We start from the raw sequence: 26,801 nt of genomic DNA, 5'->3' as shown, positions 1-26,801 counted from the left end.
CAGAATCATGTTTGGGTTTTTTGCAACAGTGTCACGCTGCTGGACTCATGTTTAGCTTGTGGTCCTTGATCCCTTTCTGCAGGGCTCTTTCCTGGACAGTCGCTTCCCATTCTGTGTGTGTGAAACGGATTGTTCCTTCCTAAGTGGAGCACTTTGCATTTGTCCTTATTAAACTTCATCCTGTTGACCTCAGACCATTTCTCCAGTTTGTCCAGATGAGTTTGAATTCTGACCCTGTCCCCCAAAGCACTCGCAACCCCTCCCAGCTTGGCATCATCTGCAAACCAAATAATCGTCCTCTCTATGCCGATTCTAAATAGCTAATGAAGCTATTGAACAGAACCAGACCCAGAATATAAACCCTGCCGAACCTCGCTCATTGTGCCCCTCCCGCATGACTGTGAGCCACTGATAACCACTTGCTGGGAATGGCTCTGAACGCCATGAGCCCAGGGGAGGGATACTTTGTGTGTTGCCCGTCCTACAAACAGGCAGCTCTCATTGGCTGGAAATGGGCCAATGGAAGCTGCAAGATTGTGCTGCGGGGGAGAGGGAGCAGTGTCCAAAGCCTCTTCCCCCCTCCCCTAGCTTGTTCAGAGAGTGGCTCTAAGGAGTGTGCAGGGGCCCGGCAGGCAGGGAGCCTGGCAGAGGCAGATTAGGTTGCTTGGCGGGCCGCGTCCGACCCACGGGTCGTATTTTGCCCTACGTGTTCCATCCCATACCCACTATAAGCAAGTTTGCTCCTTGGCCAGCACTACTCACTGTGGGTTGCACTGGTGGCCTACTGGTTGGTTATCCTTTCCCAAAGGCAAGGAGCGCACAGCTCCTGTCAGGCGGCAGCACAGGTTAAGAGAAGAGATGCAGCGAATAACAGTCGAATCATAAAAGTGTAGGACTGGAAGAGACCTCGAGAGGCCATCTAGTCTTGCTCACTGCATTCAAGGCAGGACTAAGTCATAATGAAACCATCCCTGACAGGTGTCTGTCCAACCTGCTCTTAACTATCTCCAGTGATGGAGATTCCACAACCTCCCTGGGCAATTTATTCCAGTGCTTAACACCCTGACCGTTAGCAAATTTTTCCTAATGTCCAACCTAAACCTCCCTTACTGCAATTTAAGCCCATTGCTCTAATGAGAACAATTTTTCATCCTCCTCTATGTAACGATCTTTTATGGACCTGAAAGCTATTATCACATCTCCCCGCCCCTCAGTCTGCTCTTCTTCAGAATAAACAAACCCATTCTTTTTCTTTCTTCCTAGGCCATCTTTTCTATAACTTTATTCTTTTTTTGTTTGTTTTTGCTCTCTGGACTTTGGCCAATTTGTCCACATTCTTCCTGAAATGTGGTGCCCAGAACTGGACACATACTCCAGGTAAGGCTTAATCAGTGCAGAGTGGAAGAATTATTTTTTGTCTTGCATACAACACTCCTGCTAATATGGGATTTACGCTGTTGACTTGTAGTTAGCTTGTGACCCACTATGACCACCCCCAAAACTGCTTCATGCAGTATGGCTTTCTAGACAGTCATTTCCTGTTTGGAAGGTGTGCAGTGTGCAGTACTTTGCACTGATCCTTAGTTTGTCCAGATCATTTTGAATTTTAATCCTGTCCTCCAAATCACTTGCAACCCCTCCCCACTTGGAACTGTCCACAAACTTTAAGCGCACTCTCTATGCAATAATCTAAATAATTGATGAAGATACAGAATAGAACTAGTCCCGGAACCAATCCTTGCAGGATCCCACATGATGTGCCCTTCCAGCCTGACAATGATCCATTAATAACTGCTCTCTGGGCATGGTTTTCCAGACAATAATGCACCCACCGTGTAGTAGCTCCATCTTGGTTGTATTTCCCTATTTTGTTTATGAAAGAGTCATGCAAGACAGTATTAAAAGCTGTACTAAAGTCAAGATACATCACAGATACTGCCTCCCTCTACCATGGCAAAGAAAACTATTTGGTTGGCTTAACATGATTTGTTCTTGACAAATCCACGTTGACTTTTACTTATCACCTTAACTCCTGGGTGTTTGCAAACCAATTGTGTGATTATTTGCTGCATTATCTTTCCAACCAACTGCTCTGTAATTCCCCTGGCTGGCTTTATACTCCTTTTGCAGATGGGCAGTTCATTTGCCCTCTTCCATTCCTCTGGAATCTCTCCTGTCTTCTGAGAGTTTTCAAAGACACTTGCTAATAACTGAGCTATCTCCTCAGTCAGCTCTGAGTATGCTAGGATGAATTTCATCAGACCCAACCAACCTGAAGATATCTAACTTATCTAAGTCATTTTAAACTTGTTCTTTCCCTAGATTAGTTTTTGATTCAACCTCATTTTCACTGCTGTTTGCTACATTAGATGTTCAATTGCTACTAACCTTTCTGGTGGAAATAGAAACAAAAAAGGCATTTAGAACTTCTGCCATTTCCACATTTTCAGTTACTGCCTTTCCCCTCTGAGTAAAGAGTCTATGCTGTCCTTCTGCTTCCTCTTGTTTCTAATGTATCTGTAGAGTGTTTTCTTGTTACGTTTATGTCTCCAGTTAATTTAGTATCATTTTATGCCTTGGTTCTACTACATTCTTGTGGGTTTCTTTTAAAAAAATATTCGTCCCTTGTCACTTGACTTAGTTTCCTCTTTTTGTTGGGCTCTTTTTGGAGTTCCAGATGACTGAAGATTTCCTGGTTAAGCCAGAATGGTCTCTATGGGAGAGATGCAGTGTGCACATCTTTGGGGACAGCCTGCACTGAATGCAAAATGGCCACCTGCCCCTGAGGACATGGCAGTCCTTAGCAAATTATGATGCAGCACACTGAAAATAAATGGATCAGACTAATAGTGCTGAGCCATCTGGACACGTCCTACTGAGAAAATGGTAATCCTTATCATTTCATCGTTCTGCAGAATGGACTGGACAAGTATATCCTGCTATAGATAGCTCAAAAATCCTGTGTGAAGAATATAATCTTTATTACTTTCAAAACATAAAATGTATCGCTTATAGGACTACATTTGCATTTCTATCCAGCTTTATTGGTTTCATCCCTATTCTGTTCTACAGTGATTTTCCACTTGTGAAATATGTTCCAGTGCCTCTCAGTACAGACGCTGGGTAAACTGGCTTAGTGATTTTTCTAGCACACTGGATACCAGGGCCATGAAGTTCTTCGTACATCATGGCAGGCTGATACTCTACATTTACACCACACGGGTAAATTAAATGCTTCATGTCAGAGAAGCCTGGGCAACATTTTCAATTACACCTAAGTGATTTAGGAACCTACATATGCCTAAAGCTCCTACGCCACTTGGACATTTTTGAAAATTGTACCCCGGGTCTCATGAAGGTCATTTTTGAAATGGGGTTTAAGAGCTTTTGAAAATTCAATCCTATGGCTGATTTGTTCTGCAAAGTGCTAATAAACAGAGCTGCACTCACGTTACTGCAAGCCAAATACGGAGCAATAAATAAAACTTCTGAAACGTGAAGGAAGCGGCACACCTCTCCTGCATGCTCGTGTACAGACAGAGACTGTGAATAGGCAACATGAGCTCGAGTGAAGCCAGGATACCCAAGGAGCCAATTTCAGAGCTGGGAGTGAAACCCAGGAGTCCTGACTCCCTGTCAGCTGCTCTAGCTTTGATGATTAGACAAAGTAGATGAAATGCAATGGAGTTGGGCTGAATTTAGCTCAGTGTCTCCATCCTGTATGTCCAATTATACTACACAGCTGAAAAACCTCCCAAAATATGGAAGCCCTGCCTAGGGATCAGAGAGCAAGGGGCCTGTTTTTAGGGAAACGAAGAGGTTTTGGGATATGTGTGGCTATTATGAGTTATCTGTAAAAAGAACTGGGTAGAGGGCCAGTCATGCCTACAAGGTGTAAACATCCCAGCTGTGTAGAAACCAAAAAGATCACAGACCTGAAAGGGACCTCGAGAGGCTGTCTAGTCCAGTCCCCTGCCCTCATGGCAGGAATACACCTGCGGGAATTGTGCATGTGCAGAATTCATGGCCCCAGTCAAGGCACCATTCTGGGAGGGTAGAAGAGGTGGCTATAGCCGCACATGCTGGGACACTGCTTGCTCTTCTTCCCCGTCCCCTCACAATCAGGAACAGAGGGTGGGGGGGGGGGGAATACACAACATGCGCCACTTACTCCTCTGCCCTCTCCCCTACCAGGGCCAGCTGATGCATGCTTACATACCTAGGACTGTGGGTCTATACAACTGCACGGCAGATGTTTGGGGTCGGGCTGGAATCCAGGTTCAGAGACCTTGCAAGGGGGGAGGGTCTCAGGGCCCAGGCTCTAGACCAAACCAGACATCTACACTGCAGTTTGATAGGCCCGCCACTGGAGCCCCGTCAATCAAATCAGCTGACCTGGGCCAGCTACAGCTGGTCTCACCAAGCAGGGAAGATGCACCCTGGGAGTTCTCATGCCCTGCCATAGAAAGCAGGAGGCAGGGCAATATTTCAATTGTATGGTAGAGTTACCATCTACTCCGGGATTTTCCTCATTTTAATCGGAGTGGCCCAAGAGGGGCTTGCATGGTTCCTAAAACCACTCACAGGGTCTCTGGAGGTCATCAGATTGCAGCACGACAGCCTTTTGTGCAATGTGACAATGTAACCATCATGATGCTGTCATGGCCAAGTGCGTCCTTCGCGAGGCTGCATGAGGCACAAGCTGTTTGCTAGATCTGCAGTGGCCAATGAGTGTCACTAGTCATTAGGGATTTCATGATTCTAAATTAAGAGCTGGCTTTAGACAGAGGACTTGAACCAGTCAGCTGTTGTACTAGCTTATAAATCCTGCCAGATAAACCGCTTTCCTCTTCAGATTTGGAGAAGCATTTCATTCTGTGTTAAACATCCCTTCAAATAGAACAGGGTGAGTAAAGCGGAAGACAGATAACTTAATAACGTCACATCTCATAAAAAGCAGCCCATTGCTCATGTCCTATCTTAGAGTGCCTGAAAAATGGTGCCTGCTACTCCTTAGTCAACAGTAACCGGCCATGCTGTCAGAGATCTTATTAATTTATGCTGCCCTTGCAAATGACACACGCTCTGCTTTTGTCCACGCGGATCCAGTGGAGTTTCACAATAAGTTTGGAGACGCTGCCAGTACTAGAAACAATTGTTTACAAAGGAGAAACGAACAAATCAGCAAAGGAGGAGCCGGGGGTGGAAAACTTGCTGAGAGCCAGACATTCTTAAAGATATTTAGATGCCTACCTTCTGGGGAAAGTAGTGGCAATTACCTTTGAGAATTTTATGTTCGAGGGTCATGATTTCTCTCTCTCTCTGGTAGCATCACAAATATTAGACACGCAGACCCCAGCAGGACTGTGACTTGGCTATTTTTCTTTATGTCATGTTAGTATAGGAAGAGAGTCTCATCTAATTTACACCTGTGTCAGCCTAGCATAAGTCCAGTAAAGTCAATCAAATTCATTTATGCTGATGAGATCAGACTGTCTTGAGTACAGCCAGTGCTTTCTTTGTGACGGTACACACTGGTAGAGCGTACTGTCACCATTTTTTGGGAGCACTCGCTTTTCTCGAGCAAAACCCCCAGCAGGCCCTGGGAGTACTCGCGCCGTGCCGGATGGAAGCCCGCTCAGGACATGCGGCAATTAAAGGGCCCCGACTTCCAAGTGGTTTTTTTTTTTTGGTTCAACAAGTTTTCCCTAGACTCCCACCCCTTTTTTTTTGCTCAGCAACCCTAGTGTTGGCACCTTTTTTGTTTACCAAAAAAGCACTGAGTACAACTAGTTAGTCAAATATGTACAGTCCTTTGGGACCAATAGAAAAGAAAGGGGTTTTATAAATGCAACATCGCCAGCATTAGATAAGATTGCTTTCTTGGGTCTGTTTTGCAAAACCTGAGACTATGGGAGAAAAAAACCTCCATTAAAGAGACCAAAGCATTCAAGTGTTGTAGGGGCTTGGCTGAGAAGGAATTTGCTGTATAAGGCAGACCAGGCCCTGGCTGGCTGAGCTACAAACCTGAAGCCCTGGAATTCATTCTAGTAAGAGTTGGCAGCATTTGCCTGCTGCACCCTGCACTATTAGCCGGCATTGATCCTGTGGGGAAAGGGTTACGTGGGTTTTACGGACTCATGGAACGGGTTCTTTGCTGCCTCCTCTGGATAGAAGTGAGGAGGAATGGCTCTCTGGAGAGAGAGGACATCGGGTTTGAGCTGAGCAATCCTCAGAGAGGATCCCTGAGAGCAACCGAGACTAGGCAGGATTTTCTTTTGTCTCCCTCTGAGTTTTTGTGAATAAAACCAAAACCTCAGGAAAGGGCTTGGTTCTGACCTAGGGCAGGTGTATGTGGCCTGTGTTTGGAACAGAGCAAGGAAATCTCATGCTCACATGAGATTATTGCCTTGTAGGCATCTTTCTAACTTCCACCAAAGGGATTTGAGCTCTTCCTCGTGCAGTGAAACCTTGTCTCCACTGGCATGTTTGGTCACCAAACCCTGCCTTTTGGTGGCGAAACAGGGAGCGTGTTTACACTGCAACTTTTGTTGGGGGAGAAAAAACCAGTCTTGGTGACAAAACATGTCCATCCCCATGAGAGACTTTGGTCTTTTCCTCTCCATTTCTTGTTGACAAAGAGCCAGTGTGAACTCTGCTGCTTGTTTTGTCAAGAGAATCAGCTTCAGACAGTATCCCACAATGCCTGCCGTGAAGGCTGTGCTCAGTGTTTTGTGATCTCTGCTGCCCTGTCGGCCTGTGCCCCTCCCTTTCAGCGCTCCGGGAAGTGTCTGACAGCTGAGTGAGCTGCGCCATTTGGGGAACAAACCAAGAACAAATCATTGGAGTGCTCTTGTTTTGCTGCTGCAGGGGGAGGGCTGGAGAGGCCGCCGTGACATTCCCCAGCACAGAGAGCTCCCAGAGCTATGCGGGAATCCCAAGAAACGCAGGGATCAGCTCGGCCTTCCCACCACACTGCACTATGGGATGTTTACCCACAATGCTTTGCTCTATCTGTCCACAGGGGAGCCAGCCATGTGCCATGAAATGTCGACAATGGGAGGCAGAAAAACCGGTGTGACCGGTTTTCACTTTTGACAGCTTTTGCATGTCAGCAGCACTTTTGTTGCCAAACCCTCCCAGTGTAGCCATAACAGAGAGCAGGGACTCGATTCCCTGACCATCACTAGTGAATACAGACTCCTTCACATGTATCTAGCATCTTCCATCCATACACTCCAGGTGTTCTGCAAAGGCTCTATAACACTATTCTCATTTTACATAGGGGCAAGTTGAGGTGCAGAGAGAGAAAATGAGCTGCATAAGGCCAGCAATGTAGGGGGAAAGTCACACGTGGGTAATCTAAGGTAGCCTAACCGCCATACTCTACCGCTGAGAAGCCAGTAATCTCCGTTTATCAGATTCCACTCCTGCCTACACTCCTGCTCTTGGGCCAGAGCCCAGGTCTCACTACACGGCGATGTGGTGCTTGGCATTTGGAGGAAATAGCTGCTTGCTTACCTTAGGCATCTTACGGAGGTTGGGCGAGAGTTTCAGGCAGGTGACGTGGCCTCGGTCGTCGCCGATAATGATGATGGGATAGACGGGGTTAAACTGGACATGGGTGATTTTATTTTTCTTCTTGGCCACCACAGGCTGGCTGCAGATAGCTTCATATTTATTAATGCTCAGATCGAAGACGTGGGCCTGGGGAACAAAGGCAGCAAACACAAAGGGGATTAGCCAAATGAGAACAGCCTGGTGCCACACAGCAATGCACAGAGACTCACAGAAAGGCAAAGGGTCTACACCCTGCTGGTCCAAGGGCAGGGTGGCTCCCTACAGGTCACTTAGAACAGGGCCAGGCTCAGGGTGTAGGGGCTCTGACCACCATCTCTGGCAGACAGCCCACAGTCTAGATGGACGTTAGCGTGAAGGCCTGATTCTGGCTCCCAAAGGGGCCGGGGAGCTTCCATGGCGAAAACGCCAATTGACTTGAACAGGAGCAGGCCTGGACCTTTGGTAGCCAGCCTCACAGGCCTTTAATCCCCACCTCAGAGATCTGAAGTAACAAGGCAATCAGAGTCTAACACCCGCTCAGTATACAGAGCACAGCACAAGACCTGGAATGTTTTCCAATACGCTGATTATCCTTCACTGCCGCGCTGTCAAATATTTAGGGCCTTACTAACACAATAGAAAGAGATGAAACACTGATTAATAGGAAAATTGTGAGTACAAGCACAGGACAGTAATGCATATTGAATTGGAATAAAGCAGGTACGGCACAAGAAACTGAAACACACAATAGAAACGTGTTTAAGCTCAACCCCCCTAGTGGGACTCTGCTGCTTTAGACATGGCCAGACCTGCACCCTTCTTGTGCACTGGTTGCACTGTGGCAGGGCCGAGGTCCCACTGGGCTTGGTCACGCTGGGACTTCAACACCTCTAGGGATGGAGATTCCACCCCTCCCCAGGGAACCCAGCCCAGCGCTTTTTCCTAATGTCCAACCTACACCTCCCCCACTGCAGCTTGAGCCCATTGCTCCTTGTTCTGCCACCTGTTACCACTGAGACCAGCCTATCTCCTTCCCCTTTGAATCCCCCTGCAGGGAGTTGCAGGCTGCTCTCAAATCCCCCCTTGCTCTTCTCTTCTGCAGACTAAACAAGCCCAAATCCCTCAGTCTCTCCTCGTAGGTCATGTGTTCCAGCCCCCGAATATTTTTTGTTGCCCTCTGCTGGACTTTCCAATGCGTTCACATCCTTTCTGTCATGGGGGGCCCAGAATGTTACACAATACTCCAGATGTGGCCTCCCCAGCACTGAATAAAGGGGAATCATCACTTTGAGATGGCCTGTTCTGCTAGCGGGATGAATCGTACCACGAAGGCACGGGCTGTGTCGGGGGGTCTGCTAGCGGGATGGATCGTACCACGAAGGCACGGGCTATGTCGGGGGTTCTGCTAGCGGGATGGATCGTACCATGAAGGCACAGACTGTGCCGGGGGTTGAGCGGAGCCACAGTGCTGCAGGGACAGTACCACTGTGTGTGAGCAAACCCACTGCCACTCCTCTAGCTCTCTCCTCAGCAGCTGGCCAGCTGCTGGATAGGATGTGGGGGGGATCTCCTCTTCCTTCCCTGACTGCTAGCAGGAAACAGTCCATTTTCAGGTGGGCACAGGGATGACAAAGGTGCCTGACACCTACATGTAGTGAGCAAGGGATGAAGAAGGCAGCTTGGACTCTCCCCTCAGAGGTGCCCCTGTACAAAGACTAGGTGAACTCTGCCAGAAAAGGAGGAAGAGAACCCAGGAAAAGCTAGATCCTAGACCGGGCGTGGCCAACCCATTCTGGGCAAAGAGGAAAGATAGCAGTGGATCCAGTGCAAAGAGCCAGGGCAAAGTTGTCGAGCAAAAAGAAAAAAAAAAGAACTGCCCCTTCTGCCCCTTTAAAAGGAGCCTCTGGTCGCGTTTGGTCAAGAAAAAAAAAAACCTCTACAAAAAAAGGCTCTGCTCCTTTAAGAAAATGCATTTAAACGCGTTTTGAGGCTTTTTGGCTGCCATCTTTATTTCTGCAGCTTTCATGGCCACGCCGGACAGCTCCCCTGCCCAGGTCAGCACAGGGATGAGAGAAGGCACGGGGGTGTTTTTTGACCCATGGGGTGGGGCTTCGTGGCCACTCTCGGGGAGGGGAGGGGGAAGAGCTGCATGTGGCTCGCAAGCCTCGGGTTGGCCATGGCTGTCCTAGACCTAACTCACACAAAGACTCCCATTGGCTGCAGTAGGATGTAGCCTGAGCAAGGAGAAAAAGCCTTGAGATGGGCTGGAAACGTCTGACGTTATCGGGTTGTGATGCGTGTTCACTGCGGGGAGCACGGCAAGAAAATGCACATTTCGCAATGACGCCATTGGGAACAACAGCCATCTCTCCGTGGTGTTAACTCAACAGTATCCTCCAATAACTCTAATTAACTCCCATCCTCACTACCGTTTGTGGAGGCTAATACAATGTGACATTCCTGTGAGAGAAATGAATGGCCTCGCCCTACGCAAGGTCCTTGGCTGGCACTCACTCCACAGAAACTCAGCCAGTGCTTTTTTTGGTTTTTTGCCTTAAGCAAAATATGAAACTGAATATTTGATGCTATTAAACACGGGGGGGTAGAGGGGCAAACTGTGATCAAACTATAGAAGTAGCATGTGCTAGCAACATGATCCATATATTGTTTCAACATTGTGTTATGTTCATAAGCGGAATATGAACCTAAGCATTAAGTTGCCTAAAGTTAGACTGCGGTAGACTATAATTATTCCGAATGGTCTGGAAAGCTTTGTACTAGCTTGCAGTATGTGTTTATCATCACAAGCTAAATATGAATCAACAGTGAGACACTGTTATGAAAAAAGCAACCAACATTCTGGGATGCGTTAGCAGGAATGTTGTGGGGGCACATCTCTGTTTGCGGGAAGATGGATGCTGCGACGGTTGATTTAGCAGGTCTAGCATGGACCCACTAAATCGAATGCTGAGGGCACTCCCATCGGCACCAGTACTGCTTGTTGTCACAAGGAGTATGAGAAGTCAATGGGAACGTTTCTTCCATCAACATCCCTCTGTGAAGATGGCTCCAAAACTCGACTTAAGGTACGTTGACTCCAGCTACATTATTTATGTAGCTGGAATTGTGTACCTTCAGCTGACCTTCAGCTGTAGTGTAGATCTGGCCTTGGGTCTGACTCTTACCCCAATGACACAAGCTGGAGGCTAAGGGACCCAAGAATCAGAATCCATGGAAAATGCTTGCTGTATAAGAAGCAGTCGATGAATCTAGATCCACGGGGGCAAGAAGGAACCAACAATGACTTTTATTTCCAATGGCAGTATTTTGCATCAGCTACTTTCATGGGGCTGCTGAGGCATGCCATTCACATGGCGCTCGGGGGGCCAGTTAGAGCGAGGACAGAGCCATCTGTTGGATGCTGTGTCAGAGCACATGACAATTTATACACACAAATTATTCTGGGTCATGTAGTTCAGTTGTTTTCAGCCTCTAAAAGTATTTGAATGGGGGTGCGGACCCCTCTTTGGAAATCTTATGCATTGAGTCCCCCCAGCGTCCACAGATCACAGGCGGAAAACCACCGGTGGAGCCATTTCAAAATGCCAACCACTTCCATGCCAGGATCCTGGGAACCTGTCCATGCCACCTGGCAGAGGGTTCACCATACTGGAACAAACACTGGCCCTGACACACTGGTGGCATCATATTGATCTTCAAGGTGCCCTGTAAGGTGGCACATGTGAACTGGTGACAGACTGGTGCTGAAAATCATTGTGTACAAAAAGAGTTACAGGCGTGGGCTAGAAATATGTTCTTATGAGCCCGGCCTGCCCTGACAAAGCAATGTGTATTTGTGGAAGGATGTGTGTGTGGGAGGGAGAGAGGAACGAGAACTGACCCATGCAGTTCCCTTTGCAGTCACCTTTCCCCTTTTTAAATCTGATGAGTGGAGCTTTTAGCTGGGTGTTTACTGAATAGAGGAACAAGAACGGGAAAGAAAAAACCTCATCTGCCCAGCTTAGCTGCAGGCAGGAGACAAGAGAGAGAGAAGACCATGTAACCATCATGCTGGGGGATGCAATCTTCACCCCGGGACCTTCCTGGCTCTTCAGACCCAGACAGTGGAGTTTGAGTAACAGAAGGGGAGTCAAATGACCTTTGAACTAGGGGCAGCACCTATTGAGCCTATGAAAGCCAGATCTTTGTGGCCTGAAAGGTTTGGAAAAATATTGTAACTCGCTGAAGTTAAGTTTTAGTCACTAAACAGTATTTGGCTTGTAACCGTACTTGTCTTCCGCTGGTATTTATTATAGCTTATGTCAATCAACTCTTCCTTGTTTTATTACAAAAGCTTCTCAGTGCTGCATATTCAACTGGTGGGTCAGTCCTCCACTGCCCGAACGGTAGGGCCCATGTTCTCTCTTTCTGGAGCAGCAAACTTAAGAACTTCTCTGCATGAGAGGGACTGGACACTGCAGGGAGACATCTCTGGGGAACTCAGGAATTGGGGTTCACTGACTGTTGCTTGCAAGGCCAGGCTGAGGGTGATGGAGTTCTGAAGCGTTTGCTGGCAAGGCAGACAAGCGCTGTGTCAGGCACTGACATATAACACAGCGGCAGCAAATCTCTCCTTTGCTGAGGCAGAGAGGGATTACACAGGGACTCGTCATTCTGGGTGCTCCATGCAGGGTGTCACAAATGTTCAAGCAAAATGCCTGGGACACACACTGAAGAATGTTGGAAACGGGGTGAGGGACAAATGTAATCAAGGTTATGAACTTTCCTCCTATAAAGGCCAACTTCTGTGAGCTCCAAACACAGGGCTCGTGTTCATTTCTCAGTGAGGCCGTGGAAACAAAAGAGCTATTTCAGTTCTGCTAGAAATGTCAATCACACATGCAGCTGGTTGTCATTCTGCCATGGGGGGCTTGGAGGGGGGGGGGGGAGAAGGAATTTTTATTAAACGAGATTATTTTGAAGAGTATCAGCACAGAACTTCCCAAGCATTCCCAGGGCAACCGGTCCTTGCCACCGGTCCTTGCAAAACACAAAGCCAGCTGGTACAAATCAGTGCAGCTCCACAAGTTGATAGAGTTACAAAAGGTACACCGCCTGCACACATGACCCCGTGGCTTAGGCAGATCCCGCTACCCGAGGAATTTAAGCATCTGACCCTGCAACCCTTGTTTATACAACCCTAGTGCCATTGATTGCTTCAGCAGTTCTGTCTGCATATTGACGAGGGTTACAGGAATAGGCTACAAATGTATTTCAGGATCATACATTAACTCCGCATTAGCGCTTAGCTATTCTCTCTAACACAAAGACAGCTCCCCCGCATCAGACTAGTTGTCAGTTTGTTTCTCAAATATGGCGCCTTAGCCTATCGTTCTCTCCTACGCCTGAAACCTAAAACCCTAGGCTCCTTCTGCTCTCACACTGGTGTAAATCATGAGTAACTCTGCCCGACTTCCACAGTCACCTAGATGCGTGTGACCAGACTCTGGCCTTCTATCTCCATCGACCCACAATGGTTGAAATGGTTTGTTCTGCTGTGAAAATCTTTGGTTCAAATGAGTATCTCGGGGTGGCCAAGGCATACCCCAAACCGTCAATAGTCATACTCCTCCATAAAACAGAGCAGCCAGCTGCCATACCTAGGGATCATGTCCCTAGGAATGGTCCCTGGCCTCTGTTTGTCAGAGGTTGGAAATGGGCGACAGCGGAGGGATCACGTGAGGATTCCCTGTTCTGTTCACTCCCTCTGGGGCACCTGGTACTGGCCACTGTGGGCAGACAGGACACTGGGCTAGAGGGACCTTTGGTCTGACCCAGTACGGCCGATCTTATGTTCTTATGCAGTGTGATGTAGTGCGGGTACCTTGCTGGTTGCTAGGCTTGGGCTGTGGGTGACCCCCACTGGATGCTGCCTGTACCACGGCCCAGCAGAGTAGCTGATGGGACAGGGAGGTGACCTGTTCGACCGGTTACCTCCCAGGGAGAGGAACAAAGGAAGGGGGAATGCTGCCCCTGGCTGGGGAGCAGGGCTGGAAGGGACGGTTAGTTAGTGTCTGTCTGGGATCATGGAGGAGACAGCCTAAGGAAGGGGCTGGAATTTAGGGGCCCCATCTCCCCCATCTCAAGGGGGGCTGAGGCATCCTAGGCCTGCCCTGGAACCGGATGACATCTGTGCTGTGCTGTATTCTGGAGAAGCAATAAACTCCCTCTGTTCTACTGGCTGGTGAAGTCTGTTTGTGCCACTACAGGGGTGCAGGAGACGGGAAAACCCCAACGCGTGGTCACACTGACTGCCCAACCGACATCTTGTTGAATGTATTCTCAACAGCCTGCTCTCCTCTGGTGAAGGGCAGAGTGACTGCAAATTAGATACGGTGTTTGAACTCATGACAAGTTGCCAGCAGGGCCCTTCACTGGCAATGTTTGGCTGCTACAAAGAAACCCGTAACAAAGATACATGCTGATTTCTCTTTGCCAGCAACGATAAAACTGCATCCAGTGGCTTACACACATTGCTCAAGTACACACTGCGGTATCCTTAAGCACACGGAATGCGCTGAGTCAAACTGTGACTGTCCGGATGACAGATACAGGAATGTCATTGTCATTTAGGCTACGTCTACACTGGCCCCTTTTCCGGAAGGGGCATGTAAATTTCATGAGTCGTCGTAGGGAAATCCGCGGGGGATTTAAATATCCCCCGCGGCATTTAAATAAAAATGTCCGCCGCTTTTTTCCGGCTTTTAAAAAAGCCGGAAAAGAGCGTCTAGACTGGCCCCGATCCTCCGGAAAAAGCACCCTTTTCCGGAGGCTCTTATTCCTACTTCGAAGGGCGCTTTTTCCGGAGGATCGGGGCCAGTCTAGACGCTCTTTTCCGGCTTTTTTAAAAGCCGGAAAAAAGCGGCGGACATTTTTATTTAAATGCCGCGGGGGATATTTAAATCCCCCGCGGATTTCCCTACGACGACTCATGAAATTTACATGCCCCTTCCGGAAAAGGGGCCAGTGTAGACGTAGCCTGTCTGTATAAATGGATACCCACTTAGTGCCCGGTGAGGGATGTCAAAGGCTACAGTCCATCAATGAGGGGATAGAAGCTACCAGGCATTGTGTGAGACAGCTGTTGCTGTGTTGTTTTGTTTGGTGTAAGATTTCATTCTGTGCATCAGCACTGCTCTTCATGACTACACTTGCCATCACAGAATGAGCTACCCTTCCTGTGATCTAGGATTTAGGAGCCTAATTTGAGATACCCAAGATACTGGGCAGTCATGAAGGTAACGGAGGCTAATGCAATCAAAGAAAAGCAGCTAAAACAGCCGTGCAAACTGTACCACAGGGTAGGCCTAGGGAGTCCAGTGAACTCCCCCCCGCCCCAGATTAAATCCCAGCTGTTCAGTCCAGCAGCTCAGCATGGTGTTTTGGTTTCTGATCTGGTGTCCGATATCAATAACCATCATTGGGCAACCACCACACATGGCTGAACTTTCAGACTGGCTGATGCCTACGACCTCTCTCCCGCGTGGTACTGACGGCAGAAATACTGGGGTCACCAAACCTCACTGGGATCCCATAGCCCAGGCATGTCCAAAGTCCGGCCCGCGGGCCAATTGCGACCCGTGTTCCGGTTTAATACGGCCCCACAGGTAATTTGGCAATATCTATCTTTTATGGCCCCCAACGAATCCATATGTATTGAGATGAATACATTGTAAAATCTCAGTTAATGTCAGTTGGTCTAAATCAGTTATAAATATATTTGGACACAACATGTATACTTGGTGTTATGATCCTGTTCATATTTCTTTAACTTAAAAGTTGACAGACAACCTTTATTACCAATAATATGTAATGTACTTTACAATGTTCCTGACATATATCTCAGCTTCCTGGATTTTTTTTTTCATCTGGCCTTCAGATATGAAAGGCAGAGTGATTTAACACCTGTTTAGATTTGTCATCCATGTGACGAAATGAAAAGTATGCCGTTTGCAATAAACTTTGCATAAAATAGTTAATTTGCATTTAATTTTAATGGTTCAAAGAATGTCAGGCAAAATGGTCGGCCCTCACGCATGTTCACTTCATCAAACCTGGCCCTCTTTGAAAAAAGTTTGGACACCCCTGCCATAGCCCTTACCGACGCTGCAAATTGCTTGTGTACAACGTGCTCTTATTTAAATGACCTGCCGATTAACTAGACCACCTTCCTGCTTGGAGGGAGCGGTAGCCTCCTTGCTTCATACTGTGTTACAAATAAAGGCTGCGTACAGCTGTGCTGCACCACAGATGCGGGAGAACAATTCACACGAACAAGCTGCTTCATGTCAAGAGTGGAGAAGTGCTGAACTCGGACTCCTCCTTGTCCACAGGCACCAACGCTGGGTTCGTGCAGGAGTTACCCAAACTCCTGCCACCCTCCAAACCCAGCTCAGATGTCTCAGGGCAGCTCTGCTCCATAAAGCCACTGGACAAATGGCGGGGTGGTGTCCCAGGAGGGGTGTTAATAACTGCTGGGCCAACATGCTCCAGGCTTAAGAGAGTTGATTCCCACGGCTGGCCGGCCCTGCTGACTCACCCTGGCATCTGGGAGTCCAGGCTGGTTCATGCCTTCTCCACTATCATCATGGGCGATAAAGAATCTGTCACATGTAGCCCCTACTGGCACTCACTTCCTTCCATATCCATCCCCAGTGCCTGCTGCGTAATCCTATTGCTTTTGCTAGAGCTGCAGGCGTGTAGCCCCTTGGAGCGAAGTGAACAATTCTGCGACTGACGCTCAAGACATGACAGACACCAGGGCTGTGTCTAGACTGGCAAGTTTTTCTGCAGCTGCTTTTGCGGAAAAACTTGCCAGCTGTCTACACTGGCCGCTTGAATTTCCGCAAGAACATTGACTTCCTACTGTCTGAAATCAGTGCTTCTTGCGGAAATGCTATGCTGCTCCCGTTCGGGCAAAAGCCCTTTTCCAGAACTGCTTTTGCGCAAAAGGGCCAGTGTAGACAGCTGAGATTTGTTTTGCGCAAAAAAGCCCCGATTGCGAAAATGGCGATCAGGGCTTTCTTGCGGAAAAGCGCGTCTAGATTGGCACAGACGCTTTTCCACAAAAAGTGCTTTTGCTGAAAAGCATCCGTGCCAATCTAGACGCTCTTTTCCGCAAATGCTTTTAACGGAAAACTTTTCTGTTAAAAGCATTCGCGGAAAATCGTGCCAGTCTAGACGTAGCCCAGGTCACCCTCTCGGAGGCAGGCTGGTTCTGCAGGGCTCCCAGGAAGAAGGAACAGTAATTGTTGTCACTCCAGCCAGTAGATCAGACTCTGCTATGTCCAGGAAGCAGAACGGCTAAGTAAGGAGATTCTGGTTTTGCTCCATCACTGCCTCGAACTGAGCCGTGGAGAACACGGGAACTGAGACGCAGTCTGTTCTCAAGCTGGCCACAGAACAAGTTCACACAGTCACTCAGCCCAGTGAGAGACCTGGATCTAGTAGATAGCTGTAAGAGGAGATTATTTCAGAGATGATTTCATGTGCAGGAGCACAAATAGCTGGACGAGGGGAGAAAATCACCAGGACGGCCCTGTGAAAGAGCTTAATGGAAGGGAAGACAGGCAGATCTGAAAACCAGCAAGGGCCCTGGTTAATCAGGTGCAGCAGAGACAGGGCTGCTAGAAATCAATTGAGAGCCAGGTGAGCTGACTTCAGGATGCCATGGGACCTCTTTAAAACCCTTCCCTGTGGGGGAGAGCAGGTGAGTGGAAGAGAAGTCCGGGGCTACGTCTAGACTGCAGGCTTCTTTCAGAAGAACCTTTTTTCGGAAGAGATCTTCTGAAAAAACTTCTTCTGAGAGAGAGCGTCCACACACAAAAGCGCACTGAAAAAGCCATCTGCTTTTTCGAAAGAGAGCGTCCACGCTGAATGGACGCTATCTCGCATGTCAGCTGTGATTACTACGGATGGAGTGGCGATCAGAGCTTTTTCCTCTTCTTGCGAAAGAACTCCCTCTTCCCCGTCCACACATGCCTCCTTCCGAAAGAGCTCGTTCTCAAAAAGGCTTCTTCCTCATAGAAAGAGGATTATCAACGCCAGGAAAACCCCTCTGTTCTTTCCATTTTCTTGCGGAAGAACGTGATTGCAGTGTGGACTTTCCTCAAGTTTTGTTGGGAAAACGGCCGTTTTTCCGACAAAACTCTGTAGTGTAGACGTACCCTGGAGGAGGTAGAGGGAAGTGAGAGCTGGCAAGGAAGGGGACAGAGAAGCTGAAAAACAGAGCGTCAGTGCTGGCAGAATAGACGGGGAGAGCAAGGGGCTCTGACAGGGAGTGTTTGGGCTCCCTACCCCAGTGGCCTGAGAGCCCAGCTGGTTATTCAGCCCAGGATGGCCAGGGCGTCTGCCCCAATACCTGTTTAGCCAAGGGGCAGAACCCCAAAATGTTGGGAAGGGCAAGTGAGACAGACCAGGGGTCTGGGATACAGGAGTGGGTCTGACCCTGCCACAGGCCCCCTTTAGTTATCTTTTCCAAGCTGAAAAGTCCCAGGCTTTTTTCATCTCTCTGTTCCTTACACCTAATCATATTTGCTGCTCTTCTTGGCACCTTTTCCAAGTCAAATGTCTCTTCAGCAATCCCACACTTCCTCTCTTCTATACTGAGGCTCTTCTGCTCCATTTTCAGCCCTCTGCTGGGAGTGGCTGGCACGTTCTTCCACATCACAAGGTGCAACTGAAGAGTGAGCTCACGTTCTTTACGAGGGGGAAGGCCATGCTTTGAAAAGGTGGCCGCCTTTCCCCAGGCCCGCCCATCACAGAGCAATGAGGCCAAAGTTTGCTCCCACTCGTGGGCATCCCTATGGGCATGAGACAGCAGGGTACCACTGAGAAAAGGGCTTGGCCCGTCCTCTGTGATACAGGCAGCGTCTTCTCTTCGCAAGCGCAGCTCGCAGGAAAGCTGGTTTTCTGCCGGACGTGAGACCCTACGCTCCCGAGCCGTGGTTTACGCACTACTTGTGCTGCCGGATCAGCTCAGTCAGAGGCAAGGCTAAGAGGGGATAAGCTATAGGAGCAAAGCAGGTCTCCGGTAGCTTGGCAACAAAGACAATCGATACAGAAATAAAAGGTGAAGACTGATTTAATACCACGCTGCCCTTTATGTCTTGACATATCTCTTACTGCCCGGCTTCCAGCAGCCTCGGGAGGGATTTTGTTAAATCCCCTCCATGGAATGCAAACACGGACAAATCCAAGGAGGGTTCCAAATCCACAAGCGGCTGACCAGAGAGGCAATGCGTTTAGCAACTGGCTGTGCCCAGAGCCCTAGACACAGTCTGACTTCAGCTGGCAAGCGGCAGATCAACGCAGCAGCCCTTGTGCGGAGCAATTGGGGGAACTGCAGCTGGCAGCCTGGTTACAAGCAGGCTGGTTGTGTTATTGTTGCCAGTGCTGGGCTGGGCACTTTTTATATGCTCCACTAGTGAGACTTGACTAGTCTGCCAAGAGAACGTTGTCAGGTTACAAAGAAGTGGGCTGGATCTTCAGAGACCAGGCCAGCCCCTCTGCGAAGTGCAGAGGGGCCAGAAGAGGATTGCTAGGGATTCTCCTATAAAGCCGATGAACCCTGGTTGTCGCAGGAGGGACTGAACCTGCACCCTTACGTCCAAACTACATGGCTCCGTCAACAGAGCCGTGTAGATGAGTGTACTCGAAAAAGGGAAATGAAGTGGTGATTTAAATAATCGCCGCTTCATTTACATCAAAATGGCCGCCACGCTGTGCCAATCAGCTGTTTGGTGGCACAGCATGGTAGTCTGGATGCTCTGTGGTCAACAAGGGAAGCCCTTGTCGACCGCCCCGGTAAACCTCAATCCACGAGGCATAACAGGGCGGTCGACAAGGGCCCACGTCCGACCACGTTGATTCTTACAGGTTATTTGTAAATCAGTTTGTGATGTTTGCCACGTGTGTTGGAGTAAGATCCACTGCCATTAAGGGTAAGTTCCTATTTTTCACACATCTCTTCCATACGAGATTCCTGCTTGCCTTACACTTCAGTACTAAACTGAATTCATTGCCTTTCTGCCTACAGAGGATGTGGAAGGGAACTTGATTTCTTATCTAAAGTAGTGAGCAATATACACGCTGTCCCTGCCTATTGATTAAGGACACAATGTTGTCCCATTAGACCATCAGAGGGGATCTGCAATGAAACAAGGATTCAGAGAAGTGAGACGGCAGGTTTATATAGTTTTTGGAGATGCCAAATCGGGTCCAAGCCCCTCTCCCCCGCCAATGGATAGTGGGTATAAGAGGCAAGGGGAGGCACTGCCTTCCCTGGGTCTTAATGCTCAACCTTTTCCCATCTCTATGCGGACAGTCCCTGCAGACTCCCCCAGCAGCTGTTGCATCCTTGTGAGTCTTCCCCCAGAGGAAGTGGGTCTGACGAAGTGGGTCTTTGCCCACAAAAGCTTATGCTCCAACACTTCAGTTAGTCTCTAAGGTGCCACCGGACTCCTCGCCGCTTTTGCAGATTCAGACTAACACAGCTACCCCTCTGATACTTTCCTCCAGAGTGGATCTATTGACGGAAAAGCAAAAAGCCGTCCAGCTCGCCAGCCCTATTAGTGTCACATTGAACCTGGGAAAGCGCCAGCAAGTGGTAATGAAGCCAGTTAACAGGCAGCTGCCGATCCCGAGACTGCCTCTTTTCTGAACTTACTGACAAAAGCAGCTGTGCATTGCTTGACTCAGGGTGAGCAGATGTCCCGTTCTGAAAGGGACAGTGCTGTATGGAAGCCCCCGGCAGGAATCCCAGCTTTTTCTTAAAAATGGGCAAATTATCCTGCATTCTTTGCCTCTCCCCTGCCATCAGTCCTGGTGGGTCGCACTGCTGGCCACAGCAGACCCTCGGGCAGGAGCTTAGCGCCTCTTCACACACCGCCCCGGCCTTCGATCCTGCTCCCAGGCAGTGTGGGGCTGTCCCGCTGTGTCCCGTGGGTGGGCACTCTCCCCGGGGCCACTTCTCCCGCTGGATTGGCTGAAGCCACTGCAGTCAGGTTCCCTGAGCCCTGGTGCACAAGGCAGCCTTAGGGATTAACCCCTTCCTGCCCACGCTGTAGCCAGAGGACAAGAGGTGGTTGGGTGATGTCCGTGGCTGGCAGTGGCTGAGAAGTGTTAGCTGCCTTTCTATGGGCAGGAAGGGACAAGCTGCTTCTAGCCACACCGGGAAGCGAGGCATAGGAGAGGAGGGAAGAGATGATTTACATAAGAACAGCCAGACTGGGTCAGACCAAAGGCCCATCCAGCCCAGTATCCTGTCTGCCCACAGTGACCCACGCCAGGTGCCCCAGAGGGAGGGATCACAACAGGTAATCCTCACGTGATTCCTCCCCTGTCACCCATTTGCAGACAAACAGAGGCCAGGGACACTGTTCCTACCCAGCCTGGCTAACAGCCATTGATGGACCTAACCTTCATGGAGGTATCTAACTCTTTGTTGAACCCTTCTTAAAGTCCTGGCTTTCACCACATCCTCAGGCAAGGAGTTCCACAGGTTGACTGTGTGTTGTGTGAAGAAAAACTTCCTTTGGCTTGTTTTAAACCTGCTGCCTATTCATTTATTTTGGTGACCCCTAGTTCTTGTGTTATAGGAACAAGTAAATCACTTTTCCTTGTTCACTTTCTCCATGCCAGTGATGATTTTCTAGACCTCTGTCCTGTCCCCACTGAGTCTTCTCTTTTCTAAGCTGAAATTCCCAGAGATTCATTAATCTCTCCTCATATGGCAGCCATATCATGCCCCTGATCATTTTTGTTGCCATTTTCTGAACTTTTTCCAATTCCAAGGGATCTTTTTTTGAAATGAGGCGACCACATCTGTACGCAGTATTCAAGATGTGGGCATACCATGGTTTTATACAGAGGCAATAAGATATTCTCTGTCTAATTCTCTACCCATTTTGTAATGGATCCGACCATTCTGTTTGCTTTTTTGACCGCCGCTGTACGCGGAGTGGATGTTTTCAGAGAACTCTCCACAGTGACTCCAAGATCTCTCTTGAGTGGTAACAGCGAAATTAGTTCCCATCATTTATATAGATAGTTGCAAAGATACAGGCCAAATCATCCATACCCACCCCCAGTCCTTGTGGCTGGCAGCAGCCCCCGTCCCTTCCTCCTGCACAGCACTGAAAGACTGCTGCTGGCCATGCTGTGGTGTGAACCCTCCCAGACATCCAGGGAGCGACCCTGTGATCGTGCGTGCTACCACATGTTGCCTTGAGAAGACGCAGTGCCAGGTCCCAGGAGAGGCAGGTCTGTCTGGGGGCCCAGTCAGGCATGGAGGTAGAGAGCACTGGCCAGGGAGGGTTGGGTCAGGTCAGTTGGCCACCCCCATGCCCATGTGAGACAGGTGGACGGGATTGTGTGTGTGGTCACCTCTCACCACGCAACTCTTGAAGATCAGAAGGTAAATGAAAAGTCTCCAGCTCCTCAGTGTTTCTTTCGAACAGGAGCTCGCCCAACATGATGTTAATTTCAACAGTTGTACAGCATCGTTCTGATTGATTGCCATTGAACTCACTTGAATACACGTAATTTTCCCAATTCAGCCGAGGGAAATACAGTCATCCTAACGGCAACTGTTTAAAAATTGCTTTAAATATTTCATTGCTTTGTTGCTGAAGATTATAATAATCACAGCTCTAAAAAATTCCTTGCATAGATTTTTAGATGCAACAAGCTTTAGTCTGAAATGCCTGGCTCTCCCGACACACAGGTTTTAAAATAAATTCTTCAAAAGAGCACCCTTGGGTAAAACACACAGATTAACTGTAATTACTATCCTACAAAAACTTGCTTCCAAAGTCTTCCTCTCCTTTCTGGCCATGCCAGCTGTAATTCTTCTCCTGTCGGCCCTCTGTTGAAGAGATCCCTTAAGGCAGGGATGGAGCCTTTATTGAGTCGGGGGCCACTGACCCAGAGAAAAAAGGAGAAAAGCCCCCCACCTGGGAAACAGGAAGAAAAGGCACTCCCTCAAGCGTCAGTCCCACTGGGAGCATCAGAGCTTACCAGGGGCTGAATTAACTCTTCTGGGAGCCTGGGGCTAGTATCTTCTATGGGGTCACCATAGGTGCTGGGGTGGGGCTCAAAATGAGGGGTTCCAGGCGTGGGAGAGGGCTGCTGGGGAGCAGGCTGGGGGGAGGGTGCAGGGTCTGGGGAGGAGGGAAGGTGCAGGAGCTGGCTGGGGAGAAGGATGCAGGGGACTGGCCATGATTCCCAGGCAACAGGAGCGGCAGGAGGGGGTGTCTGTAGGAAGTGCTTCCCGGTAGCATGCAGAGCCGAGCAGAGCTGCTTCCTCCTGCTCCCAGGCAGAGCCTGCGGGCAGAATGCGGCCTGCAGCTTGCTTTGATTGAATCCAGCCCATGGCCATAGGTCCCCCGCCCTTGCCTTAAAGCAGTGTTTCTTAAGCTTTTTAAGACCGAGGAACACCAAACAATTTTTTTTTATGAGGAACACCAGGGATTTTTTTTGTCGATCAAAAAAAAAAAAAAAAAAAAAGGTCGAGGGGGAGAGTTATTGAGTTAAAAAAAAAGTCACCTGGCCCTTTAAGGGCGGTCATTTTGAATTTTGTTGTTCTCCGCGGCACACCGCCTTAAAGAGATAACATCCCTTTTCTTCCAGATAGCTGGACAAATGAGTTTCCGTTCCTTTACTTCTATGTAATGAACTAGTTTTAAGTGACCCATCCATCAAATTCAGTAGCTCAGTAAGATATAAAATCATTTGTTTTGCCTAAAACCTTTGGAAACCTATTTTAACAAACAGATGGTGAAATTCACTATTTTTAGGGAGCTGACACACAATAAATGAGTGGTCCCCTTTTCGAAGAGCTCTGTTGTGAACACCCTAAACTGATCTGATTAATGTAAAATAATGATGCTGTGACAGGACATGATTGATTGCTTTAGGAAGGCTTAAAGGAACATTTCAAATACGAAATCACCCTAAAAATACTGAACCCGAGAGGAGCTGTGTCATGTATTCTATCATATTTAATGTGTTCAGCTGACTTGCCCTGACTACAAAGTTTTTGCCACTAAATCTCTGACAAACTTCAGGGTGTATCAGAAAACCTGTGAGTGACATATTTTTATTCCCAAATTTAGTGCTTTTAATTAGGTACCTTCTGCGTGTCCTGTCTTCCCAATCTGGCAGGCAGTGAGAAACATGCTCCATTTTCTTTAGAAAGAAATTGTAGAAAAGTGGTTTTTTTCCAAATGCCGTTTGCTACATTTGGGTTCAGGGTTTGGCTGGAAGGGCCGAGCAGAGAGGGGGAGGGAAGAGAAGAGGGAGACAGGGGAGTGGGAGGGGAGGCCTGGGGCAGAGCAGGGGTGGAGTATGGGTGGGGCCACAAGCAGGGGAGCGTGTCTCCCCAAGCAGCAGTTTCACTCACCCCTTATGCCACCGCCTCATGTGGCTACGGCTCTAGGGGGGGAGTTCTGGTGCAGGAGGGAGTTGAGGTGCGGGCTCAGGGCGGGAGCTCATGTGCAGGAGGGAAAAAGGGGTCAGGCTCTGGTAAGAAGTTTGGGTATGGGAGGGGTGAGGGGCCAGGCTCTGGGAGGGAGTCTGTGTGTGGGACAGTGCAGAGTGTGGGTACGGGCTATGGGCGGGGGCAGGAGGTTGGGGTGCAGGTGCAGGCTCGGGGAAGGAGTCTGGGTGTGGGACGGTGCAGAGTGTGGGTACGGGCTATGGGCGGGGGCAGGAGGTTGGGGTGCAGGTGCAGGCTCTGGGAGGGAGTTTGGGTGTGGGATGGTGCAGAGTGTGGGTACGGGCTATGGGCGGGGGCAGGAGGTTCGGGTGCAGGCTCTGGGAAGGAGTCTGGGTGTGGGACGGTGCAGAGTGTGGGTACGGGCTATGGTCGGGGCAGGAGGTTCGGGTGCAGGCTCTGGGAAGGAGTCTGGGTGTGGGACGGTGCAGAGTGTGGGTACGGGCTATGGGCGGGGGCAGGAGGTTGGGGTGCAGGTGCAGGCTCTGGGAGGGAGTCTGGGTGTGGGATGGTGCAGAATGTGGGTACGGGCTATGGGCGGGGGCAGGAGGTTGGGGTGCAGGTACAGGCTCTGGGAAGGAGTCTGGGTGTGGGACGGTGCAGAGTGTGGGTACGGGCTATGGGCGGGGCAGGAGGTTGGGGTGCAGGTGCAGGCTCTGGGAAGGAGTCTGGGTGTGGGACGGTGCAGAGTGTGGGTACGGGCTATGGGCGGGGGCAGGAGGTTGGGGTGCAGGTGCAGGCTCTGGGAAGGAGTCTGGGTGTGGGACGGTGCAGAGTGTGGGTACGGGCTATGGGCGGGGCAGGAGGTTGGGGTGCAGGTACAGGCTCTGGGAGGGAGTCTGGGTGTGGGACGGTGCAGAGTGTGGGTACGGGCTATGGGCGGGGGCAGGAGGTTGGGGTGCAGGTGCAGGCTCTGGGAGGGAGTCTGGGTGTGGGACGGTGCAGAGTGTGGGTACGGGCTATGGGCGGGGGCAGGAGGTTGGGGTGCAGGTGCAGGCTCTGGGAAGGAGTCTGGGTGTGGGACGGTGCAGAGTGTGGGTACGGGCTATGGTCGGGGCAGGAGGTTGGGGTGCAGGTACAGGCTCTGGGAGGGAGTCTGGGTATGGGACGGTGCAGAGTGTGGGTACGGGCTATGGTCGGGGCAGGAGGTTGGGGTGCAGGTACAGGCTCTGGGAGGGAGTCTGGGTGTGGGACGGTGCAGAGTGTGGGTACGGGCTATGGGCGGGGGCAGGAGGTTGGGGTGCAGGTGCAGGCTCTGGGAGGGAGTCTGGGTGTGGGACGGTGCAGAGTGTGGGTACGGGCTATGGGCGGGGGCAGGAGGTTGGGGTGCAGGTGCAGGCTCTGGGAAGGAGTCTGGGTGTGGGACGGTGCAGAGTGTGGGTACGGGCTATGGTCGGGGCAGGAGGTTCGGGTACAGGCTCTGGGAAGGAGTCTGGGTGTGGGACGGTGCAGAGTGTGGGTACGGGCTATGGGCGGGGCAGGAGGTTGGGGTGCAGGTGCAGGCTCTGGGAAGGAGTCTGGGTGTGGGACGGTGCAGAGTGTGGGTACGGGCTATGGGCGGGGGCAGGAGGTTGGGGTGCAGGCTCTGGGAAGGAGTCTGGGTGTGGGACGGTGCAGAGTGTGGGTACGGGCTATGGGCGGGGGCCGGAGGTTGGGGTGCAGGTGCAGGCTCTGGGAGGGAGTTTGGGTGTGGGATTGTGCAGAGTGTGGGTACGGGCTATGGGCGGGGGCAGGAGGTTGGGGTGCAGGTACAGGCTCTGGGAAGGAGTCTGGGTGTGGGACGGTGCAGAGTGTGGGTACGGGCTATGGGCGGGGGCAGGAGGTTGGGGTGCAGGTGCAGGCTCTGGGAAGGAGTCTGGGTGTGGGATGGTGCAGAGTGTGGGTACGGGCTATGGGCGGGGCAGGAGGTTGGGGTGCAGGTACAGGCTCTGGGAAGGAGTCTGGGTGTGGGACGGTGCAGAGTGTGGGTACGGGCTATGGGCGGGGGCAGGAGGTTGGGGTGCAGGTGCAGGCTCTGGGAAGGAGTCTGGGTGTGGGACGGTGCAGAGTGTGGGTACGGGCTATGGGCGGGGGCAGGAGGTTGGGGTGCAGGTACAGGCTCTGGGAAGGAGTCTGGGTGTGGGACGGTGCAGAGTGTGGGTACGGGCTATGGGCGGGGGCAGGAGGTTGGGGTGCAGGTACAGGCTCTGGGAAGGAGTCTGGGTGTGGGACGGTGCAGAGTGTGGGTACGGGCTATGGGCGGGGGCAGGAGGTTGGGGTGCAGGTGCAGGCTCTGGGAAGGAGTCTGGGTGTGGGACGGTGCAGAGTGTGGGTACGGGCTATGGGCGGGGGCAGGAGGTTGGGGTGCAGGTGCAGGCTCTGGGAAGGAGTCTGGGTGTGGGACGGTGCAGAGTGTGGGTACGGGCTATGGTCGGGGCAGGAGGTTGGGGTGCAGGTACAGGCTCTGGGAGGGAGTCTGGGTGTGGGACGGTGCAGAGTGTGGGTACGGGCTATGGGCGGGGGCAGGAGGTTGGGGTGCAGGTGCAGGCTCTGGGAGGGAGTCTGGGTGTGGGACGGTGCAGAGTGTGGGTACGGGCTATGGGCGGGGGCAGGAGGTTGGGGTGCAGGTGCAGGCTCTGGGAAGGAGTCTGAGTGTGGGACGGTGCAGAGTGTGGGTACGGGCTATGGGCGGGGGCAGGAGGTTGGG

General features: G+C 50.5%; 1 protein-coding gene across 1 annotated transcript in view; it reads right to left on the bottom strand.

Annotated features, from left to right (window-relative positions):
* Positions 1-26,801, bottom strand: part of DNAI1 (dynein axonemal intermediate chain 1) — a 217,942-nt gene that overhangs the window by 52,489 nt on the left and 138,652 nt on the right. The window contains exon 19 of the mRNA XM_075932798.2: positions 7,522-7,707. Coding sequence (XP_075788913.2) covers positions 7,522-7,707 — 186 coding nt within the window. The remainder of the gene's footprint in view (positions 1-7,521; positions 7,708-26,801) is intronic.

This window comes from Pelodiscus sinensis, chromosome 6 (genome assembly GCF_052426305.1).
Source record: "Pelodiscus sinensis isolate ZL-2025 chromosome 6, ASM5242630v1, whole genome shotgun sequence".
Taxonomy (NCBI): domain Eukaryota; kingdom Metazoa; phylum Chordata; order Testudines; family Trionychidae; genus Pelodiscus; species Pelodiscus sinensis.
This window is presented reverse-complemented; position numbering and strand designations above follow the sequence as displayed.